General features: G+C 37.4%; 2 protein-coding genes across 2 annotated transcripts in view; both read right to left on the reverse strand.

The window, feature by feature from the left end:
* Window positions 1-24,401, reverse strand: part of LOC105228043 (metabotropic glutamate receptor 2) — a 213,686-nt gene that overhangs the window by 155,140 nt on the left and 34,145 nt on the right. The gene's annotated exons all lie outside the window — the stretch shown is intronic.
* On the reverse strand, window positions 11,287-13,206 carry LOC125777030 (probable cytochrome P450 6a23). Its single transcript, XM_049450843.1, has 2 exons — window positions 12,016-13,206; window positions 11,287-11,942 (listed from the first exon to the last, which is right to left on the reverse strand). The coding sequence occupies exons 1-2, from the start codon at window positions 13,088-13,090 to the stop codon at window positions 11,521-11,523; spliced, it is 1,497 nt and encodes a 498-aa protein (XP_049306800.1). The 5' UTR covers window positions 13,091-13,206; the 3' UTR covers window positions 11,287-11,520.

Below are 24,401 nucleotides of genomic sequence, written 5' to 3' on the forward strand. Positions count from 1 at the left end.
GACATGTTGTATGAAGAATAGAATATTGACAAGCTAAAATTTGCTAATGGCAAACGCAGAGCAAAAAAAAACATATATAAAAGGGACTTTAGAAACATGACAAAATGAAAAATCGTTTGCCAGACACATCAGCAGCGGCGACAAATTGAAAAATGAAAGATGATAAATTGCATTTGACATACACATACAATCATATAATGACAGAGCGGCGAAGGAAGATAATATGTGAAATATGTGAACGTTATATTTAATCACTAGTTGTGGAAGTATACCAGGTTTGTCCGGAGAGTAATAGGACTGAGTCGATTTAAAAGAATATTTGAATCAATCGTTACAATTCTTTAAAAACTTTCAAAATAGATTCGATGTACCGCTGCCAGCGTGATTTCCAAGTATTGAAGACGTCACGGAAGGCATTTTCCGGAAAAGCCTTGAGAGACGAGGTGCCCGCCGCTTGGATCCCTTCTGTCGTTTCAAAATGCTTGCCTTTCATCGGCCTTTTCAGGCAAGGAAACAAAAGAAAATCCGGGGACGGCCACATCTGAACTGTAGGGCGACTGCTATTTCTATATCTATTCTATATCTATTCTATATCTATTCTATATCTATATCTATATCAAGCCAAAAATCAAAATTCTATATATCCATAATTTTTTTTATATTTTCAGCTAACCCTTAAAGTAACCTATAAGCAGGTGCGGCTTTGCCTCTTTGCTGATATTGTATTTGCATGATTTCATTTCCCCTTTACACAGTCGAATACATACTGTATCTCGCAAATATGTGTGAATTTAATTCGCAGATTGTGGATTACCATTAAAAGCTAACTTATTGCAAATATATGCATGAGTTTATTTTAAATTTGAATGAGGCTGATTTCCATATTTTCACATTAACACCAGTATCCGATAAGCAGCACGGAAAGGGTGGAAAACTGGCACCTACATGACAGCATATTTAGGCAATTTTATAGCTAAAGAAACACATGTTACACAGAAATAGCCAATTCTTGAGAAGATATGATATGGAGGCAATTTTTGCTAAATTTTAATTTATACAACTTTATTTTGAAATCAACTGATCAAACTAAGCAAAGTAGTACGAGTATACCACAGTCTCAATAAATCACTTGAAAAGTTGAAACTTCACTATCACAAAAGTACTTTAACCAATATGTGGACAAAAAGCTCAATTTCACTGAAGAAAAGTTAAACAATAACCGTTGTTGTTGTGCAACTAATTTGGCGCTTGTCCACAAGCTTTGCACCATGCTTTAAAGAAAGTTTCCCAGCAAACAAAGCATAACAAATTGCTCATGAACTCTTGGCTTACACACTCACCCAAGCGCACATGTGCGGCGTCACAAAGGCTTATATGTGTAAGACACGCCTGCCACGCCACATACAATTTGCAAAGCAGCAGCTCGGTAGCTGTAATTTGCAGGCAGCATACACTACCACATCTTGGAGCAAAATTTATTTGTGAGACACTCTAATGCTTTTCATAGGCAACGTCTAACAATTACGGAAAGTTTGCTTAGAATGGCTCAGCGCTGTTCCATTCAGCATTTTCAAGTAGTTTTTCAGAGGCACTGTGCTTGTTTGTTTAGCAAGCAACTGGCAGCAATTTAAGCACAACAAACGTATGTATTGAAATTGTGTGAAAGTCGTGCAGTATATATTAATATATTATATATCAGGCAAACTATTGTGGAACTATACTTTTCAAGATTTTTGTTAGTTTGTCTCGGCTGAATTTATTTATTTTTATTTATTTTCCTTCCTTCTTCAAAATAAATTCTTATTATTGCATCAGAGCATGCTGTTTATTTGTCAGCCTGGAGTATACAAATAAATAGATTAATTGACAAGGCTTTGTATTAAAATTTCCATAAACGAATTTGAGCTCATTTTTCCTTTCTATTTTCTACTTTCAACCACACTTGCTTTAATTCGTGGCATTCAGAGTTACTTAAAATTTGATAGAAGTGCACTCAAGTGTGCGCAAATAAACAAGCTACAGTGTCACACAGCGCTGCTCGCAAAACTTGAGGTAAACACCTAATTTGAAAAACACTTTATACGCCTGCGAGTAGGCAACCACGGAGCACCTTTGCCACCGGCAGCCCGAAATGGAAACTTTTTTGCCACACAACTCGCAGCGCACATTTGCGTGTATCATTTCGTTGTGTTTGCGCTTCTACATGCGCACAGCCACCGCAATTGTATCAAAAGGTGCTAAGTATGCACTCCAAAATATTGTTGGCAGCCAACTTTGTGCGCTGTTTTTGTTTGCTTGTCATTATTTACATATTAAATATGTGTGTGTGTGTGCCTCCGCCATGCTAATTTTCCACATATGCAGACAATTTAAATTTAAATTTTGGCAAAAGTTAAACGCTTAAGTGGAAAACTTTCGACAAACTCTAATTCAAGGTATACCGTGTCGTATGAGCAACGAGAAGCGTGCCGTGAAACGGTAAATTGCTTGATAAATGGCAAGTAAATAGGAAAACTTTAAGTAAATAAATATTGCACAGCTCGCACACATTTGTTTCACTTACTTGTTGTTGTGGTTGTATGGTGCTGTGTGCCGAAAGTTGCACTTTTGGAAAGGAAGCTGCAGGTGAGTAGCTATTTCCAGTTGTACAAATGGTGCGATCAAGTAAAATTGTTTGAGTTCTTAATGTTCAACAAAATTGGTATTAAATTTATAAGAATTTGCGGAAATTAAACCATGCGAGTTTTCAAGTCGTGCGGCTATTTGCCAATAACTCGCCCTTTGCTCTTTCACATGCCTTTGAGCCTTGCGGCGGTAAGCCATTTAGGCTCTTTTCACAGACGCATTTGCTGCCACTTTTGAACCGCTCTGCGTCAATGTCGCTGTTTATACAACACAACCGAATCATGCGTAATAAAATTTAACGATTATGGCATATAATGTAATTCGAAAAAAATACAAAAAAAAAAGCGAAAAAACGAAAAATATACTCAGACACCATTAGCGGCAGTATAGCAAACAACACAACAGCAATTGCAATAAAGCATATCAGGTCACAAATGGCACCGTTGAGATCATTGCACAGCATTTTTTATTAACTTTTTTTCATGCGCCAGCAGTTTGTTTGTTGTGTCTGCCACTCACATCCCCTCCGCTTAGGCACAATATCTTACAGCGCGTTGGAAGTACAAAAAAATGTAAATAAAATCTTTCATGTTGCAATAAAAAGTGTAGCGCCCGCGGCAAGCATGTGTCTCTTTGCAAATATAAGCAAAGTTGGGTTCAATTTGCATATTCCACACTCGCATTTGCCTGGCAGAGTCGGCAATGTTTGACAATAAGCACACAAAGTGAAGAAGAACGAAAGCAACGAAATTGAAAAACACAAGACGGAAAATGTAAAGGAAAACCGCAACCCACATTCTGGCGGCGTAAACTTTCTTCAGAGCATGCGAAATAAGGAAACCCTTTGATAAGCGCGAAGCAGCGAGGATAAGATAACGCATGTGTGTCAGCCTTCTTTTCTTTATTTATTCAGCATTTGAATTTGGTGTCAGCTGCTTGCTACGAAACAAAGGTGCAACGTCGGTACTTTTCGAATGACAACGTACGCATTTAGGGCTGCACGTGTTGCTTTGCGGTGTCGGAGCACTGAAAATACAACGAAAGGGTCATATGATACGAAAATGTCATTTGGATAAGCGCCTCAATCCAGTTGGTGGCTCTAAATGGTATTTAATGTGCAATCAAATGGATAAGTCATATTTAAAATGGAATTTAGATGATTACCGTAGCGAATGGTTGGCGGAAATTTAATCTCTTTTGTCGTTTACCGATTGTCGTAATGAAATTCATATTTAATTTGAATATGAAAAGTTTAAAACATATTTGATAGCTTCGAAATTAGTTTCGAGTAATTGTATAAATATTACATTGTAACCCAGAATAAGGGTTCTCAAAAATTAGGTTAAATTAGGTTAATCTGGTAGGCCAATAAACCACACATAAACCAGTTTGGTTCTTTGCGATACCAGATGTAGTTCACTTGCTAAGTCCAAGAAGTATAGTCATCGTTTAGGATACCTCGCTTGACGCGAATTTTAACAGACTCTGCGTACACCATTCTTGGCAATCTAGTCCACACTTCAAAGATTGTGAAATTAGTTTATTCGTAGTATGCCTCAGGCGTTTGACGAACGCTTTACAAGCGACACGCAACATGTCCTGGTCCATTTCATTCCAAATTTTCCTCAGCCGATCTTAAAATTGATTGATTTCTAAGCTTTCGTAACACCGTTTTGTACATTTTTCAATGGTAGTGAAGCAACACGCCACATCTGAGCGCTACTACAAAGCCCTGGCTGAGTAAAGTTGTTTACTTCTGCATCAAAATTTTCTTTTGCGCCTGTAACTCGATATGCCATTGCGATAGAGAGGCGTACTGACTGTGGAGAAAGTATAAGCATCATTAGGAACCACGCCTAGTAGCAACAAAAAGGAAACTTTATGCCAGTTTTTATAAAATTTATTGCGCATCTCAAGCAAAATTTATTATTTACTTGTGTAATACGCATAATTTCAACACGTGGCTACAGTTATGGGCAATACTTACAACAATTGAGTGCCTGAAAACAATACAGAAATAAAAAGTAAAAATAAAACCCAAAAATTTATTGCAAAACAAGCGCAGCGCTGGCGCCAACAAAGCGCTTTACAGCTTGGAAATGGTTAGCTAAAGCTTCGAGCGAAATAAAAAGCAATAAGCAGCAAAGCACACTCAATCCGCACAACCACATACACATATGCGCATACAGTTGAAATACTTATCCGCTTGTGGGCTCGCTGCTCGGTCTAACTTCCACATCAACTGCATGAAATGGGTTTTTTATTTGCATGGGCCGCATTATTGATGGCTTCAGCATATTATCATGGCTGCCACCACAATATACCCACGCACACATACTTGAGTGCTAATGGAGTAGTATGCGCAAGATATAAGCACGTACGGATACTTGATAAAACGTGCATGTAAACACACGAGCAATGATTTCGCTTGAGAGGAAAGCAAAAGAGCAGCCCAATAAATCTTAGCTTATCGAATATTAAATAACTCTGAGCACGCTTTGCTAGCAAGCGCGCCACAAGCAAAGCATGAGCGAAGGCAGCCCACAAAATATGTGTAAGTGGTAAACAAGAGCGCAAATTTACAGAAGACTGGATTAGAAATGACGCTTTAAATGCATTATTTTCATGATCTTCTGCTGCAAAATTCGCTTAAATCGAAGCGCAGTGTAATTAACCCCACATTTCCGGCCATTAATTACAGCTTTCGCAAGCTTTTAGCGAACGTGCATAGCCGTTCCAAATACCACGCCCTGTGACTTTGAATGTTTCAAGGAACTTTCCTAGTTTTGCTGCGTGGCCTGCTTGCTTGGCATTAAACTTAAATGTCCAACGTTGGGAAAATCAAGATTTATAACTTGATTTATAAGCTAGAGAATGCGGCAATTAGTGTCACGTACGTGCAACGCTTAAATTGGCAAAGTTTCAATATATCACACACACAATCACACAAACATGGCAAATGCTTGCGCACATGTCACCACATGCGTACAAACACGTTCGTATGCTGCAGCAGTCAGCGACTGCGAGTGGCTGTAAGCTGTCATTAGTGTACGAATTGCTACAAATTTGCACAGGGCAGCAAGGCATTTATTTACACTCCTGTTGCTGTGCGCAAATTTGTTGGCATTAGAAATATAATTATTGTAATTGCATGGAACGTAACTTAGCATTCAATGCCCAAGGACATAATTTGTTATTGAGACATTTATGCTAAATTTTGGGCAAATAAACCAAAAGCGAATGCAAATGGTAATGGTGATATATCATATTAAAGCTGTGGAAATGTTACAGTAGGAAGGTTTACGCAGCCACTAAACAATATAAAGATTGCATTGTTGAAGCGACTTTTTAGCAAAAAGTCGCCCTTTGTGTGTTGATACAAAATTATTCAGTTCAATTAGGTGGATAAGTTGAAAAAGTAAGAAAAATTGCTATCTAATGACGCACCTAGTCTTTAGAAGGCACACTGTGATACCACCGTGGCTTCAGTACCCGCACTCTATATAAACTATATGTACTATATATAAAGCCTTACATTCATTAAAAGCCTGCTTCAAGAAATATTTGTTGACAGTTCCGCAGCAGCCAGCGAAGTTTATGCATAGAAATATCAAATTTAATACATGATTTATTTAAAACTTCTCACCCAAGTTGTCATTGAGTTTTTGATTCACACTCTACATGGTTTCTATAGTCCACAACAGACTGAAGCATTATCGCTTAAAAATCCTGACTCAAAAACATTTAAAAAAAGTGTTTCTATTCCTCTTTTAAAGTAAAGTCCTCTTTTTCGTCGCGTCCCACGTCCGGCTATCAATATCAAATAATGCAGGCATTTGCCCCAAAAAAAAAGTCAAAAATTCGCAAATACAATTTCGATTGCAATACATTTTTATATTCATAACTGTTTATACTTGAATTGGATGTTATGCAAAATTTTTCATTCATATTTGCATGCGCAATTTATTTGCTTTGTTCGCATTGACCGCCATGCCAAGCCACTTAAGAGCGCCGGGCACAGTGTACACCTTGGCGTATACGCAACCAATCAATGTGCAAATAGCTGAAATCATGCAATGCCACCCACACATACAAAAAAAGTGTGAAACGAATGCACACACACGCACTTATAACACACACACACACGCACTTGTGTATATAAACGCATATGATTTTTCACTTTTTCCGCAAATGATTGCTATTTGTATTGAATCGTTCACTCGTCGGCGGCAATTGTATTACTCGCGCTCGTTGCATGCTATCAATTTGCCGTGCGATTGCACAGCGCTAGCGACAGCAAATAAGCAGAGAATTTTATACAACAACGCAAACAAGTGTGAATACGATTTTATTCTGTACAAATCAACTTTGAACTCGGAAAAAAAATTGTGCGCTTCAAAAGCTGCGGAAAGGGTTCGATTTCGCTTTTTCAATCGGGTTCACGGAACCCTTGTAATTAGCCGGCGCAGGAAAACAAAAACATTGAAAAAGCACAAAGCATGAGACTGGCGGCAAAAAATGCTATTTATATTAATAATGACGGGCTGGCAACACTGTATAATGTTAATAAAAATGCCTCATTATGCTAATTTAAATTGGCGCTGCTTAATGAGCGCAATTAGATTGTTTTCGCCTCACTGAATTGTCCATTAAATGCATTGTTTGTTAACAAGCGTTGGTGATTTTCATGTTTTTGTTTAAAAAAGTTTTCCGTTTCTTTGTAGATTGTATGCGAGTGACCTTTTTGTGCTTGCTAAATAAAATTATAACGGAACCCGCATATTTTGAATATTAATAGCAGGCTTATTACTCATAGCAGCGCGCAAAACGCAGTAGCACAACGCGCGCTCTCTCTCTCTCTCTTTCCGTTACTTTTTGCGCGCGTGAATAAAAACGTAATGACTGTGCTTAAAGTGAAGGCAAAAGAATTTTATTCACGGTACTTTTTGTATATTGATTGTGTAGGTGTATGCGTGCTTGCAGCGCGTTTTGACAAATTGTCTATTGGTCAGCTGCAAATGCCATGTTTTTGTTTTTTTTCTGTTTTTTCTTTATTTTTTTGGGTTTTCTTTTGGTTTTTTTGTTTGTTTTTTTGTTTTGTCTTTTGAAGAAAGTTCGCCAACTAAGCTTGATAAATTGAGCTTGTTGTAGCAACAGTTTTAATTTGGCAGCATAACAAGCCAGAAATGCAATGAAAACTAATTAAAAGTTACAACAATGAAACGTTGAACCATTAATGGCAATATTAATAACAGATATTTTTCAAATGTATTAATTTGGCTTTTTATCACAGAATATTGACCACATATACATGCATATTCGCTACCTAAGTCAACTGCAACAGCAAAAGATACAATTATTTACAACACAATTTTTTCCCAAAAGCGCCTAAGAGTGTGCTACAGATATTTATAATAAAAATTTTTTTCTAAAAGCACTTAAAAGTATGCTATAATTATTTGTAATATAATTTTTTCACTCAAAAGCACTTAAAAGTATAGAAAAAAAGTCTAAAAACCAAATGTCAAAGGTGACGCCAAGAAGCTATAATGAAATGCTAAAACTTTTTGAAGCACAAACCATTTTATTATTTATTTTATTACAAAGTTATAAAGTCAAGCAACTTGCGAAATTGTCACGGCCATAAATTTAACAGCTGCGCGCCACAAAGAGAAACGTGCCAATAATTTCAAACTAACACAAATCCCTTTATTTGAATATTACATAATCAACAAATGCTGGCGGACTACTAAACAAGAATTGCAGGGTGAGAAGCGTAGGAAGACGTACGTGCTGAAAGCGAGCGCAACGTAAGCATCGACCAGGACGTGAAGGTGAAATAAAGCTAGCATGGATACGTTTCCGGAGAGCATACGAACAGTTACATCCACAAGTAATTGATGGCATGTGTACAACTGTAGAAGTGTGTAGTAGACACCAGTGGGTAATGCTGAGTAGTACTGAGGCTTAACCCAACGGACAAATATGTCTGCCTTTTGCGTTGCTGATTTTCCTGTGGATGAAAAAATTTATGGAACGCTATCTCTTTAACAAACATAATATTTATTGCCGCTGCAGGCCTCACCACAAGCCATAAATGCGGTACATGCGAACTTGACATATACATATACAAGTATGTACATATATATAAATATAAACATACATATATGTATATCTATACATATGATATATTTGTGGAAACACGCCAGCGCAAAGGTAGTTTATCACGCACAAGTTGCAATATTTTTCAGTTCCTTTTTCTGCAATATTCCTCTTTCCGCTTCCTGCATTACTGCATTTATCACACATAACGGTCGGCAAACAGCACTGCACCGCTTGTGGGATGGAGCGCTTGCATGCCACAACATCGAGCAAAAGCAAATGTGTTGATGGTGCTGTAAGTGCCTTAAGGCTTTTTTTTTATACCATATACATATGCGTGAGTACACAGGTATGAAGAAATATATGTATAAATATATATGTTTATATGTACATATATATACATGCATGCATTTATAAATGTATGCAGGTACATATGCCCACAAGTTTATCTGTTTGTGCAGCCATTAGCTTGCACGTTGCACGTTTGTGGTTAGACCACACATCGGCGTGTGCCGCCGCATCATCTTTCTATTGGCATTTCCAATGCCAGCACGTTTGCTGCTTCTTAATGCAACAGAGTGTTTTCTAATTTCCCTCAACGCCACGCCCCGGCTATTTGTTTCTTATATATTCTTATATGACTGTGCATAATATTAACTAATGCAGTCGCTCTTAGCATATGCTTTGCACATTTGCCCGGCACTTTGTTGCATTTGTAGTGGAGAGTGGCTGCTTTGTCGTGCTCCAATTCACAGCTGTGGGGAATTTTCATTTATTAGTGGCTGAAAGTTTTAGTATAAGCCGGAGGCCTTGAGTTTTATCTTCATGATTGAATTTGTACTTTCTCTACGCACGCTATTTGCATTTTGAAGAGCGCTTTGGCAAAGTATAATGCAAATAGTGAAGTGCAACCAAACAGACGGCTGAGCTAATGCGCTGTGTTGCAATTTGTAGTATGTATGTGGTATGGTCACGAGATAAAATATGAATACACATGCTTATAACTGGTATGTTGAAGAATTTTATTCCATATTCTAAATCTCGGACGCAGTTTTCAAACTCTTTTGAGCAAGATTTTAAATTAGAGTTTTTTATACACATGAGCATATACCAGTGCCGGAGGTATATTTGTCATGAAAAAGAAACCGACTATGTAACTTAATTACTTCTTCTTCTTCTTCTTTACTGGCTTTCATCCGACCATATTTTACAAAGAAGCTGATGCATGCTCATTATCAGTTCTTCGCCGCCGTGTTTGAATAGCTCGGCCGGCAATCCATCGGCCCCTGCCGCTTTGTTGTTTTTCAGGCGGGCAATTGCTAAAAGACTATCTCTTTCAAATATTGGCCGCGGTAACGTCTCGAATGGTCCATCCTTTGAGTTAAAATTTCGAACATTTCCACCGGTAACTGGGGAATAGTATGCGTGATGTCTTCCTCCAAGATCTGAGTCGAAACGGAATAGTCCGCATAGACTTTATACTTTACATATCCCCACAGGAAAAAGTCTGACGGTGTGACATCCCATGGTCTTGGTGGCCAATCGACCGGCCTAAAACGTGAAATTTTCTGCTCACCGAAGTGTTCTTTCAATAAATCCATTGATTAATGCAAAATGTGGGAAGTCGTGTCATCTTGTTGAAACCAAATATCACCGAAATCACGATCTTCATTTTCAAATATCAAAGTGTCAGCTAGCATGGCGCCATAACGGTTGCTGTTCTTGTTTAACGATTTGTAAACGCTGTTCAAGCTTGAGTTTTTTCATGACGGAATACTGATCAAAAATAACATGACAGCTTGAGACGACTCACGCTTGATTTGTCAAAAAAAGACGATTGATAGAAGTACCTCTGCTTGGACCAATATATGATATGCACTTTAAACCCATTTCTTTCCGTTGTTTGGACTCTCATTGTAGTGGTAATTCTTATCTATGATTCTTCACTGATATTACGCAAACCAGTGATTGTCTCGCAAAGTTATTTCATTTATAATGCAATATTATTCATTCACAGTAGATTTTTTTAAAAGCATCTACTTGGCATCTGGACTTTTTACTATAGGAACTGCGTAATCCTTCGTCTTCATGGCGACACAAATATTTTTGGAGACAATTACCTAAAGATTGATCTCATTAACTTCAAAATTCTATACATTAATCACTTGAGACCTCATACCTCTATCATTTCAGTCGCAATAACTAGAATAGAATCAGTCTCGTAGGATGGAGGTTCCGCCCCAACTTTAGCAATTTTTTAATGATTTAAAGTTTTCTAAATAAGACCTCTATATCGAAGATCAGAACCATAACCTAACCTAATCTAATCCAGCCAAACACCAGCCGGTTAGCGTTCAATGTGCTTAAATAGAAAAGTGATACTCAGCTGAATTGATAAGGTGGCTAAATAAAGATTGCTTTCTTGCAAGTTCACATTTATTTGAGTTGAGATAGACTGGTCTCTCTCTTAAATTGCCGGTTCGCTCAAACGCTCTGACAATAAAGTACCAATACTTTCTTGTAGGGCTCCAATAATAAGACTTTGTCTAACACAAACACTTAAAATTTATGCTGAGTCATTAAATTTAGGGGGCTATCTGAGCTTTATTTATAATTGAAAACACGCAAAACCATGTTTACGAGTACATGGCGCTAAAAAACGCAAAGTCATTGCAAAATCTTTAATTTTTATCAACTGGTTTATAATTTTTATCACGCAAAAAGCGAATGTACATAATCAACAGTGGCTGATAACAACTTTGTGCTCCACAACGGCCTAGCACACTCATACAATTACACTTTCAGCGCCTCCACCCGCAAGTGTATGCCATGTTCCGCTGATAGCAGCACCGTCTCTTTTTTGTAAGTCAATTCAGCTGGTGTCTGTGGTGCGAAGGAGAATCTGAAATGCTTGATCAGCAAAGCGAGACCGATCAGCGCCTGCATTTTGCCGAAACGCAAGCCGATGCAATTGCGTGGTCCATCGCCGAATGGTAACCATGCGCAGGCGGGTCGTTTCTGAATTTCCTCATCAGTGAAACGTTCCGGATCGAATTTCTCTGGATCGGGATAGTATTCGGGATCGTAATGTATGCCATAGCTGAATATTAATACACGCATGTTCTTCTCGATGCGATAGCGTGGATCGCCGGTGTCATACTCTGCCTTTGCATAACGCTCCAAAAACGGCAGTACGGGGTACTTACGTAGGGTTTCTAAAGTTCAAAAAATGCATTACTTTTAATTAGTATAAGAAAGATTTTTAAAATGCAGCAATTAAATTTTTACCCGATAAGACTTGTTCCAGATATTTCATCTGATGTATGTTCTCATAGGTGAATTCGTTGTTGTGCTCTTTCAATGTCGCATTGATCTCCAGTCGCAACCTATCTTGTATTTCCTGATTTTTAGCCAATTCATACAATGCGAAGCCCATGGTGGTTGAAGAGGTTTCGAAGCCTGCTATGAGGAATACAAAAGCCTGCGCTGCTATCTCCTCCACTGACAGTCCATCAGTTGCGCCTTCCTTGTTTTTCATTTCCAACAAAATATTCATGAAATCATTACGTTTTACCTGATTCTTCTCTCTATATTCGAGTGTATTACGAACTATGCCGACATAGAAATCTTCCACTTCTCTTGTAGTCGAGCACAAATTCAATTTACGCGCTAAATTTGGATAACTCTCAATGAATGTGTCGACAAGTTTGCCATGTCTGCGTTCGATCAGCGCCTTGCGACCCATGGTCACGAACTCAGCATCGGGATTGTGCAAGCTGTTACACTCGAGACCAAAAGCGCATGAGCCAATTACATCGGCAGAGTAGCGCGATTGCAGTTCGGTGATCTCCAAAACATTGTCGGGTGCGTTTTTAGTTTTCTCACGCATAACTTCAATTAACTCGTTAGCCAATTTCATGACAGTGGGAAACATTAATTTCATTTTGCCCGAGGTGAATGTGGGCGACAGCTTTTTACGCAACACTTGCCACTGTGGTCCATCCAACTGAAAGAGATTGCCAGTGAGCGGATCTGCAGTTTCATTGTGAAAAACGCCACGATCTTGAAAATTCTGAAAGTCTTTAATAAGTATCTTTTTAGTTAATTCCAGGTCCAGCACGAAAACGGCTGGTTTTAGGAGAAAGTACACGCCACAGAATGGACCAGTGCCCTTAAATTGCTTGTAGATGGGTTGGAATATTTCGAACTTAGACTTCGTACGACGCCACTCCTTGAGGGTGCCCAACGGTAGGCTGGGTGGATCGTGCGGCACGCCACGCCTTTCCCAATACGATTGCTGGTATTTCAACAAGTAAAAGACCAGCGTGAAGGTGATCGCCAATAATGCGATAATTATGCTCATCTTGATTTTTTATAAAGTATTTGAAGACGACACTGACTTCTGTTTGATGCTTTTTTTCGTGTGTTCACGCAGCGATGTCTGTTGGTTAACTAAATTTTAAATACTGTAAAGTCAATTTTGGCGTGCTGTCCTTTTATTCTCTTTTTGGTGTTATGTGTGGTGCGTACATTTGAAGCATTGAGCTTTTGGGGAATTTATTGATGCATATTTCGTCTTTACTAAATTTTGAATATCGCAAAGTCATCTTTGATGCGCTGTTCTTTTATATTATTTTTGGTGTAATGACTGGCGTGTTTATAGCAAGCTTTGTGCTTTTTGGGAGTTAATTTACGTGCTATAGTTGTACGGGTATGTTTTCTTGCAGTGCTTTTCGAGTGAACGCCACTGAGGTTTCCGTTTTATAAAGCTTTACGTTTTTACTGTTATATTTCCGTATTTTGTACTTAGTTTGAAGTTGAAAGTAGCGGTATATGTATAAGAAAGGTTTGCAAAAGTTTGTCATTATTGAGGCATTCATTTTGTTTTAAGGGGTTAGAGGTAGTCAGAGGCACAAAAAAATGAGAATTGATGTGAATTGTGGCTTGACGTTCATTCTCCGGAGTGAATGATAGTACTCGGCGACGGAGTCTCTCTCCCACCACGAATCCAACACCAAACTGGCGCTCCTTTATATGACCACTGTAGTAAATGTCACAAGGACCTACTCGTCTCCGTCCTTGTCCCGTCCATCGCATTTCTTGGACGGCGGTGATGTCAGCCTTTGTTTTCACGAGGACATCAACCAGCTGGGCAGCGACACCTTCCCAATTAAGGGACCGGACATTCCAGGTGCATGCCCTCAATTCGTAGTCCTTATTTCGTTTGCCATGGTCGTCATCAAAAGGGGGGTCTCTCATCCGAGGCGGTTTATGCTTTTTCATTGGGGGTGTTTTTTTTACGTGGCAAGTCCCAAACCCGGCGCACAACCCTAAGTAGGGCATATTTCGCCTTCTCACTTTAGCTCGCCTTCAAACGGAGGTTCTTAGGCTACCCAGAGGTCAAAGACCGGAAGTCGTGAGCTGCTTGAGTCATATGTAAAAGAATCGTTTCTGGCCACTCCTAAGTGAATGGCGATCAGAGAACTTTCCTCACTTGCGTGAACTTCTAATATTTTTTAAATAAAAAAAAAAAACTTGAAAATACGTTATCTTCGGTAGCACCAAAGCTAGAATATCCTTCACCAATAAAAAAGTTGGAAAATTTTTAATGTGACCATTCAGTTTGTATGACAGCTATATGCTATAGTAGCCCGATCTAATCCAATCTTTCAGAGATTGTACCGTTGTCTTAAACAACAGAAAATGTTAAATTTCTTGAAAATATTTTGGCAAATAAAAAAGTTTTCCATACAAGGACTTCATTTCGGTCCTTCAGTTTGTATGGCAGCTATATGTTACAGTGGTCCGATATCGACAGTTCCAACAAATTACCAGCGTTTTTAAAGAGAAACAGACACGTGCGAAATTTCAGATCGATAACTGAAGGACTAGTTTGCGTATATACTAACAGACGGATTGAGAGATCCCCATAACTTAATTGTCTCAACTCGTCATACTGATCATTTGTATATATTCCGACGATTGTTTTCAAGTATTACGAACTTGGTGGCAAACTTAATATACCCTGTGCTGGGAATAATAATGGTAAAAATAAAAATTAAGTAAATTTTGTAAAATAAATTAAATTTGAAATAAAAGCACGAACAGATCAAACTCAATTTTTGGAAAAGAGGTTAATACTAATATTTATAATATCGCTGTGGCATACATGTATACCAGCGTTGTACGTTACTCGCCACCAACATAGCCATAATTCTTTATTGATGTATGCATGGCTTTATTTCCATTCAAATGAAATGTATCAGAATTTTTTGATGAAAATGGGCAAATGGATAAACACATAAGCAGCAAAAGCATATTATTTGCACATATTTTATTAATATTACTGAATGTATAAAATATTAATAAATATATTTATTAAAATAAATTTCAAATATGTTCTTCATAATTCATGACTTAGAAAAAAGCTCAAGCTGATTGGAACAGAATAACACAAATTTAAATTCCGAAATTGAATTTGAACAAAAACAAAAATACGAAAATTTAGCTCGCCCCACTTCAGGCGAATTTCTACATCGGCACACCGACTGCACCGCCAATTCATATTCATAGCAGCAAATATTTGTTTCGAAAATAATTTATTTACATCGAAAAATAAATTTATTTGTGCACATGTGTGTATTTTTAGAAGTCTCCATAAAAGCAAAATACCAACAAATGCATGAGAGCTGAAAAGCGCCAAAGTTTGCATGAAATTACGTATACGCAGTGTAGTGCCAGCTCAAGTTTGTATAAGAAGCATATTTATATGTGCGTATGTGTGGCTGATGGCTGGCTATGCTTCTCTACGTTTTATATTTACCGGTTGATTGACTTGTTGAACGCTTGACCGCATCAGCGGCAGCTTTCATCAATATAATTAAAGTCATCACCGATGGAATCACATTCCACAGCGTGTCATTGTAAAACAACAACGATATATCTTTATTTTCTTGTAATTTATATAGTGACACTGTGGAAAATCTTATTTATAAAGAAAGTGACTTGTTTGTGTGCTGAAAAGTCAACGGGTATTGACAATAAATGCGTTTCTTGGGAGCAATCATTATTATTATTTTTTTTTTTTTGTTGGAAAGGACATGCAGTAGAATGCGTTGAAACAATAAAAGGCAGGCATATATTGGTAATAAATATATCAGAGTTTTGTGGTTTATAGTTGCCAGTCCTTTTTTGAATAATTGCTCTACTGGTTGTACTATAAGTTGAAGTTTGATGAAAAATACGCAAAGACATTTTCGACTACCCAATATAGCGGTTACCTTATTCACACTAATTGAATCAGCGCCGCTTACGCGCTAACACATCCACATAAATCTAACGTAACTAACGCCTATGTATTCAGATATGTATGAGTATGTACATTGTGTCTTCTATATACAACTGACGTAGCTCGTTATTCGCATAATCGATGATGTCAACACACATTACTATACATACAAACTGTTTTTTGGAAATTTTTGTTGTTGTAACGCTATTTATATGCTTGAGGCGTCTTTGTTTTTAATAAAGCATATTTTTAGTAGCCTTATTCATCACCCATAATATTTATAACGAATCATTAATTTTGGCCTTTTATGCGCTGAATTATTTTTGTTCGCTTTTATGCGTCATAACAGTGGCTTCCTCGACGTTGAGATGAAATATGCGCACTTCAATCACTGCGAACTGAAATTGCCTTAATATTAACTATTGATGTGCAATAAAATAAACAATTTACTTTTAATGGAATACCTAAGCATAAGCAGCAGTATATAATATATTTTTGTAAAGATGAAAGACCAACGTCAAGTATGGGTAGGAAAGAAGGAGGAAGTGAGTGAGAGTGTGTGTTATTAAGTATGTCTTCGTTACACGACAGCCATTTAAAAAGCAAAGAAGCTCAAGTCGACCAAAGTACACTGACGAAGCTCAGGTCTTCTTGCTTTTCTTCTCAGAAGCTCACTGTGCGTGCAAATTTCTTCACTTTCTCATTGAAAATGTGTAACTTTAATAATAATAATAACGCTACTTAATGGAATTTCCGAGAAATTTTCACAAATAGTGTGCGTGGCACACAGATAAAAGCTTATATCACATATATTTTTTGCTCGTTTATATGCACAATTTTTCATTTAAAAGCTATTTCTCGTAAAGGCAACAGGTTTTTTTTTTAATGTTTTAGAAAATTTTTAAAGAGTTCTGCGGAATTGCTGTTGAGAAGTCGGTTACAAAAAGTTCCATGAAATCGAAGGTTGTTCAAAAGGTAATCTGACTTTCATTTTTAGATAAATTTTGTATTTCTAGCGTCGCCCGCTGTCTTATTTCCCAACTAACTAAGTGAAATGCAATATTAATACACTGATAGCATCATATGTGCACAGTTGTACGCGCATTTTTCCTCAATCCAACATTTATTGCACGACCTTAATGCGCTGTATTACATTCGTTGCTGGTTCCTGCTGTTTACTTGCATTATTGCTGTGTTTTGCTTGCCTTAATGCCGTGCATATATTTTCGCGCTACTTGAACATCTTCCGTTGCAGCCTCCTGCCTGTGAGTGCCGCGTTCGCCTGCATCCTTGTACTCGTATATTTAATGCATGCTTTCACTGCATTTTACTGCATGCGCGCTTGCCCTGCTGCTTGTCGCACTGCCATAACCTTCGGTAGCAAAAGCAAAAGGAAAAGTAAAAGGAACTCACACATACATGCATATGCGCTTGTACTGCGCAGAGCTCTCCCAGCATTGCACTCCTCGCAGCGGAGCATATTACGACTGATGGCTCCCCTTTATGCTTATTATATTCATGAATATAATTAAAGTTATGAGATGGCGAGTGCTTGCAGAATAGAATAATTCATGCACACATTGCATTGTAGCATTTTCATTCTGCTTACAAATACGTCGAATTTCGTGCATTCGAGTGTGCTTTGGAAAAACTCATCCGTAGAAATGGAAATTTTTTTGGCCAAAAATATCTGCAAATGCTTTAGCAGCTTTTCAGACTGAACAGGTCAGGTTCTGAATGAAATAGTAAGAGATTTTAATATTAAATTAAATAAATATTTTCTGTGATAATTTTGTGTAAGGCAATAATAGTTTGTTCTTTAGAAGAACTTGATTTAGAACACAACTTGATCGTTCTGTTTGTATGGCAGCTATATGCTATAGTTACTCGATCTGAAAGTTTTCTTCGCAGATTTTACCTATGCGTTAGATACTTATCCATGCCAAATATATTGAAGATATCTCTTAAGCTAAAAAAATTTTCCATATAAACACTTGACTCCAAATGTTCAGTTTGTATGGCAGCTATATGCTATGGTGACTCGATCTGAAAAATTTATTCACAGAATGTACCCTTGCTTTAGGGAGCTATCGCTGCCAAATTTGGTGTTAATATCTTGCAATACGAAAAAGTTCTCTATACAAGCATTTGATTCCATTCGTTCAGTTTGTATGGCAGCTACATGCTATAGTGTTCCGATATCGCTAGTTCCGACAAATAATAAGTTTCTTAAGGAGAAAAAGAGGTGTGCAAAATTTTAGGTCGATATTTAAAACACTGCAGGACTACTGCACGTATATACAGACAGGTAGACGAACATGGCTAAATCGATTCAACTCTTGGCGCTGATAATTTATATGCATAAACTTATTTTATAGAGTCTCCGATGTTTCCTTCAGAGTGCGAGAAACTTATTTGTGAACTAAGTATACTTTGAAAAGGGTATAAAAAGTGATAAGCCTGATCATTTTTAGAAATTTCTTAACCAAAGATAATTTGGCTTCAAGGTTTTCTGCTCTTCTCCTATCAGGTTTAGCAGATCAGAGTAAATTAATAATATCTTTCGAATATCTATAGTTCCGATATAATTTTGTCTAATCCAAAGCTATGTATATGTGAACAGATTCTTCCAGTAAAATTAATCATACAAACCAAAGCTAGAACTCGCCATCGAGCACCAAAAGGCATCGAGCAACAGTAAATATTTAACACCAACAACTCATAACCAGAAATCTAGCTACAATTCCCAAATCAACGTTGCTCTATTTAACACTAGCCTTTGTGAATTCTGACACCTTTCCTTGAGACGGTCGTCCTTCAGCTGCCAAGCATACAACATTTATCTTTTCGCTTGTCACAAACTCGCATTCATTATAAATTTACACAAGAAATGTATATGTATTAAACTATATATATATACATGACACACGCATAATGAAACTTGCTTTTAAACCCGCATCAGCAGACAAGTTTCAACATTGATACCGATAAGCATCTTCATTGCTGCAGCAAGCTTTCATATCCATTAGCTCTTCGCAGGCAACTACGCCCCTACGCTTTCACGCATATTCCAAATAGTTGTGATGCCTGCGTGTGCCTTTGTGTCTGCCAACTAGCTGCAGATATATTTCATAAATTTGCATAAGTGTGTGTATGTTTGTGCGTATGTGTGTGTATTGGTCATATTATAGTCAAAAGTTATGTTACGTATACGCAACGTCGACAAGCTTGTCTCAATAGTACGGCAGACGCCGTCTAACGACCAATCAAAGTCAAGCATATCAAACAACTTAATCAGCATAAACTTTTAGTGAATTGAGCTTACTAAATACGGTATCAAGTATAGCAGGAATATTGTATATGTATGCATGCGCTTTGATGAAAGGATAAAGCCATATATGAATGTATGCTTTGAAATTGTACGCCTAATGAAATTATTATAATATAGTACTAATTAATGTTACAAAATGCTTTCTGGTAAGTGAGTAGCCAAGCAAGTGTAGCATTGTTCTGATATGAAAGCAGATATATTGGGTAGTCGAAAAAGTATTTTCGTATTTTTTTCAACTTCCTCGAATTAAATTCTTTTTTTGGTTGAATATAGCTATGACACAATGTGATTAGGTGCACTGGGGATATAAGACTGTAACGACATCTATTGAAAATACGAAAAGATTTTTCTGACTACCCTTGTTTGTGTGTGCCTAGGGTATTTTCTAATATATTTATAAGAAATTCTCATTTAAGCGCCATCTAGTGATAAAATTTGTATTAGATCACTTTTACAGTAACTGCTTTAAAAACTTACTCTGTAACTAACTTAACTTAACTGACCTAAATACTGCTGCCAGCCCTACACCGATACGGTCCTCACCCTTTCCATTGCCTTTCAAGCTTAAAGCCGCTTGATTATAATGCAGAGTCACCAGAAAGCACCAACAATATGACAAAAAGTACGCATCAGTGGATTTTCATAAAAAGAAAAGAAAAAGTTCATTGCAATAATGGCGAAAGACTCACAAAACAGCCTTGATCCCTTCAAGTAATCTGAAGTCAATGTTTTCCTAAGAAATAAAAGCAAAAATAAAATCATTTAAAAATTGTTTTCCAACTGAGGATAATAACATTTTTATGCCAACCCATTTTTCCGGCTCGTTCCACTCAGACAACTTTCCAACCACTTTAAGTCGCAAGTTCGATATCGTTTCATACTCGAGTGCCACTTAAGTGTCAGAAAATGTCCGAATGCTAGCTGCAAACTGTCAAATACACAGTGCACACGAGTAAACAAATGAAAATACGCTACAACTACAACTACAGCTAAAACATGCCGCTGCTTTAAATCAGAATAAACTCTGTGACAATTTCCGATTACAAAGCAGAGCAGCAAGTCAACAAAGAATGTGTGCGGGCCGCGTCAATAGCTGGCATGTGCATGCACGAACAGCACCGCAATGAGGAGCAGAAGCGGCGGCAGGAAGAACGTGTAGCATTTGAAATGAACACAAATACCAATGCACACATAAACACTTACATAGATATGTAGACAGACATACATATGCTGCATGCGCGCTGAGCAAAGACGATTTTGTTGTTGAAATTTATTTACTCGTTTAATATTGGCGTTGATAATTTCATTGCCTGTTGCCGCACAAATCTCGAGTAGACACACACTCAATTTACAAACTCAGCGGCTGCCACACACTCACACACACACATGCAACCATGAACAGATACAAACACACATGCAATTCACTTAACTTCTGCCACAGTTTAGCTTCGCAATTTGAGACAAACGTCGAGATTGCTTGCAGCTGAAACCGAAACCGAAACTGTTGCTGAAATTGAAGAGTGTGCATGCTCAATGAAGCGCAAAGCCCACCACGCCTTCCACTGCGCCTTTCGCCCACGCTTCAGTTAAGTATAAACACTCTGAAGATGTTTGCCTTTTCATTTATATACTTTTAAGTAAAATGCTCTTTTATTTCTTGCTTCGCCATTGCGCTGATCCACATTGGCGCGCACATTTCCAGTTCACTGAGTTATAACTGTTATACGGGCATTACACATGCACGCACACGCATATATATACAGTGCACAAATATATACTCATATGATTATTTTGAACCCCCGCTCCGTCCACTCAAGCTGCTGCTTGTTGCTGTGCCTGAGTGATAATGCCTCGGCCAACCAGCTCACTCAACTGCAACAATCTCTCATTTGGTCACTTGTTGTCGTGTCACTTGCAACATGACTGAGAACAATAATCGTATATATCGCCGCTGCTGCTCATAGCCTTTATTGATGCGTTGGCGCGCTGTATATTGCTGCTTGAGCTGTGGCATAGCGGCAATAACTTGTGGCATCTAGTGCTTGTGCAACTGTGCCCCACATTTGCTTCTTACTTCGTTTATAGTATTGACTCTTAAAGCCTGCATACTTGGTGTTCCTGCTGGTGAAACAGATTAATGAAACTTCGTGCTGATGCAATCTGTTAGCCAGTTTCAATTTATTCAAGCTTGTTGCTTTTGACTTTTCTTGCTAAATATGTTTAGAATTCTTGCTAAAAATAATTTTATTAATTTTGTGTTAAATTATTGCAGTCGACAAAATATTTCATGAATGAAAATATGGTTTTTCCGATAAATAAAAATATTTAGCAAATTTATAGCTAAATTTGTAGCAAAAATAAACAATTTTGTTTGATTAATGCGTCCTTTAGTCATATTTTGGCATAATTTTTATTAACAAATAAATCGAAGGAATTCAAGCCTTTCAGCGGCAATATGCGAGCACAAATTCATAAATTATCTAGAGAGGCGACGCTTGTAACTTTTTAGCAGTGATAAAATTCTAACATTTAATTTCAAATATTTTAATATCACACTCATATATTTACATAAAATATTGCTTGCAAAGTAGTATAATATCTGTGGCGCGTCATATTTCCTAATAATTTATTGCTTTTGCAAAGTTCATATGCAATGTAATACTTTCACAGACGCTTTAGTCATAGCAAAGCAATTTTGTTGCAGTTATTCGTGCATAATAAATTTAGATAAAACGGAAAAGCCATGTTAGAACGAAGTTATAATATTTTTCACAAATACAAATTATTCCTTAGAAGAACTTAATTTTAATCGGTTTGTTTATATGGCAGCTATATGCTATAGTGACTCGATCTGAATAATTTCTTCGCAGATTGTAGCGTTTCATTGGAAAATAATTTGTGCCAGATTTCATGACGATATCTTATCAACTAAGTGAATGTTTCATATAAGTATTTAATTCCAATTATTCAGTTTGTTTGGCGTCTACATACTTCAGTGCTCCAATCTGAATAATTTTTCCGGAAATTGCAGTTTTGTCTCAGAATAATAATCTCAGCGAAGTTTCTTGAAGACATCTTCTCAAATAAAATAGTTTTCCAAACAAGAACTGACTTTTACTCGGTGAGTTTGTATGACAACCATATTCTTTAATGGTCTGATATCGGTCATTCCAACAAATGAACAGCTTATTGGGAAAGAAAGAATGTGTACAAAATTTCAGGTCGATATCTTAAAAACTGAGGGACTAATCCATGTGTATACAGACAGGCGCATAGAGAGATGGTCATGGCTAAAGCGACTCAGCTCGTCGCGTTGATCATTTATGTTCATATTTAATGGGGTCATTTTCTTCTGGGTGGTATAAGCTTCGTCGAAACTTAAAATAAACTGTTGAGGGTATAAAAAAATAATTCACATGAAAGCCATAACTCACATAAATAAATAAATGTCTGCCCTTAATGTTACAGAAAGGGTATTGCGCTCTCACATTTAGAAAGCGATTATATTTTGTTGAGAAATAGAAAGATATCGCCTAATTCAGCACAAAAAATATTTATACCCCCTACGTACTCCTATGATTATACAAAATTGAACGGCTTTTGTTTTCATTTCGACTTTTATTATAACCGTTGCCTACATCCAGGCGCAAAGCACAATCACAACTGTACATAAAAAAGCATACAAAATCTATGTAAGCCGGAGTCTTATAACCACTTCCAATAAAAATCGTCTGGCTGGTGCGTGCTGATTTTTCGTAAACCCAAATTTGTATTTTTTACACTGTTGCAACACCAGTAACAAAGGAAACTGTTAAGCAACAGTTCAGAAGACACACTCGCAAGGCAGAAATCCGCTGCAGGCACTGAAACTATGTCCATCTGTTATAAATCAGCAAAAGTGGATAAGATAATCCAACTGTAACTCTTAGTATCGGTTTCAAACTAACTGCAGTTAAGGCAAGTTTACAGTTTCCTACTGTGGAAGGGCAAAAAATGCTAATAACCATAACTGTTGATCAGATAAAACTCGCCACATCCAAAGTTTCCGACGCCTGCGGCCTTTTGCGGGTCACGCAGCAGGCAACAACAGTAGAAGCAAAGTGCTGGTAAACAAACAGTTAAACGACGAATAGCACTAAATCAACGGACGGAAAATTACTTTTCGCTTTTCTCCGACCGACACAACGAAAAGAGGCAAGTTCATGTTGCGAAGAAAGTTGAAAATATGTCAATAACTAGAAATTACTTTAGCTTAGTTTGAGCATATTTTAAATTAACCCCCGCCGCGCTGCAACACCGCACAACTACATCGACTCTATGTGAGTACGAAGTTGATGTGGCATGAAGAAGGTGTGTTGACTGCAGCCACTTGTCAGTCAATGATGCACGTAGTATATACAGTGAAAGCAATGCAAATAGAAGAGTAAGAAGTGCAAAAGTGTGTATGTGTGTGTGTGTGATCAACAGGTATTTTTCAACACACCAACACGCATGCAGCTCTGTTGGCCTCACTGTTGGCTGTAAAGTTTCAGTTTTTTCTGGCAAAAGTTTGTTTTACAATTTTGCTTCTTACTGTTTATGACTCACGGATTTAGTAATCCGGACCAGCAAACAATAAATATCGAACTTTAAATGTTTTTTACAGCACAAAGACAAAAGTCTTCTTTCGCACTTAAAACTTTTTGCGACAATTTGGGATGACTTTGTGCGCAGTAGCAAGGCGAACTACAATTTATTTAACGTTTCAGTCGGTAAAGGAAAGTTTTACCACTTTCTGTTAGTACCTTTGCTTTCACGATTTTATTGGAAGCATAAAAAAGAGTTCCTATAAACTCGCAGTTTAAATTATTTTGCATTTTCTTTATGTTTTTCCATTCGCCATTTTTTTACGATTTACTCATTAATGTTTTAGCAGCAACTTTACAATCGCTCAAGTTAAGATTTCAAGGTAAAAGTTTGCCCTTTTCTTAATCACTCACCTTAAACAGCTTACGCGAACGCTGAGTGCCCGCGCTGCAAATAAAAACGAAAACAATGTATAATTAACTCTTTTAC

The sequence above is a fragment of the Bactrocera dorsalis genome, chromosome 3 (assembly GCF_023373825.1).
Source record: "Bactrocera dorsalis isolate Fly_Bdor chromosome 3, ASM2337382v1, whole genome shotgun sequence".
Lineage (NCBI taxonomy): Eukaryota > Metazoa > Arthropoda > Insecta > Diptera > Tephritidae > Bactrocera > Bactrocera dorsalis.

Bases quoted from the DNA above. Each gene is read 5' to 3' on its own strand.
- LOC125777030 (XM_049450843.1), bottom strand. From the start codon at position 13,090: ATGAGCATAATTATCGCATTATTGGCGATCACCTTCACGCTGGTCTTT. The intron at 11,943-12,015 runs GTAAAAATTTAA...TTTGAACTTTAG, and splicing joins TCTGGAACAAGTCTTATCGG to AAACCCTACGTAAGTACCCC.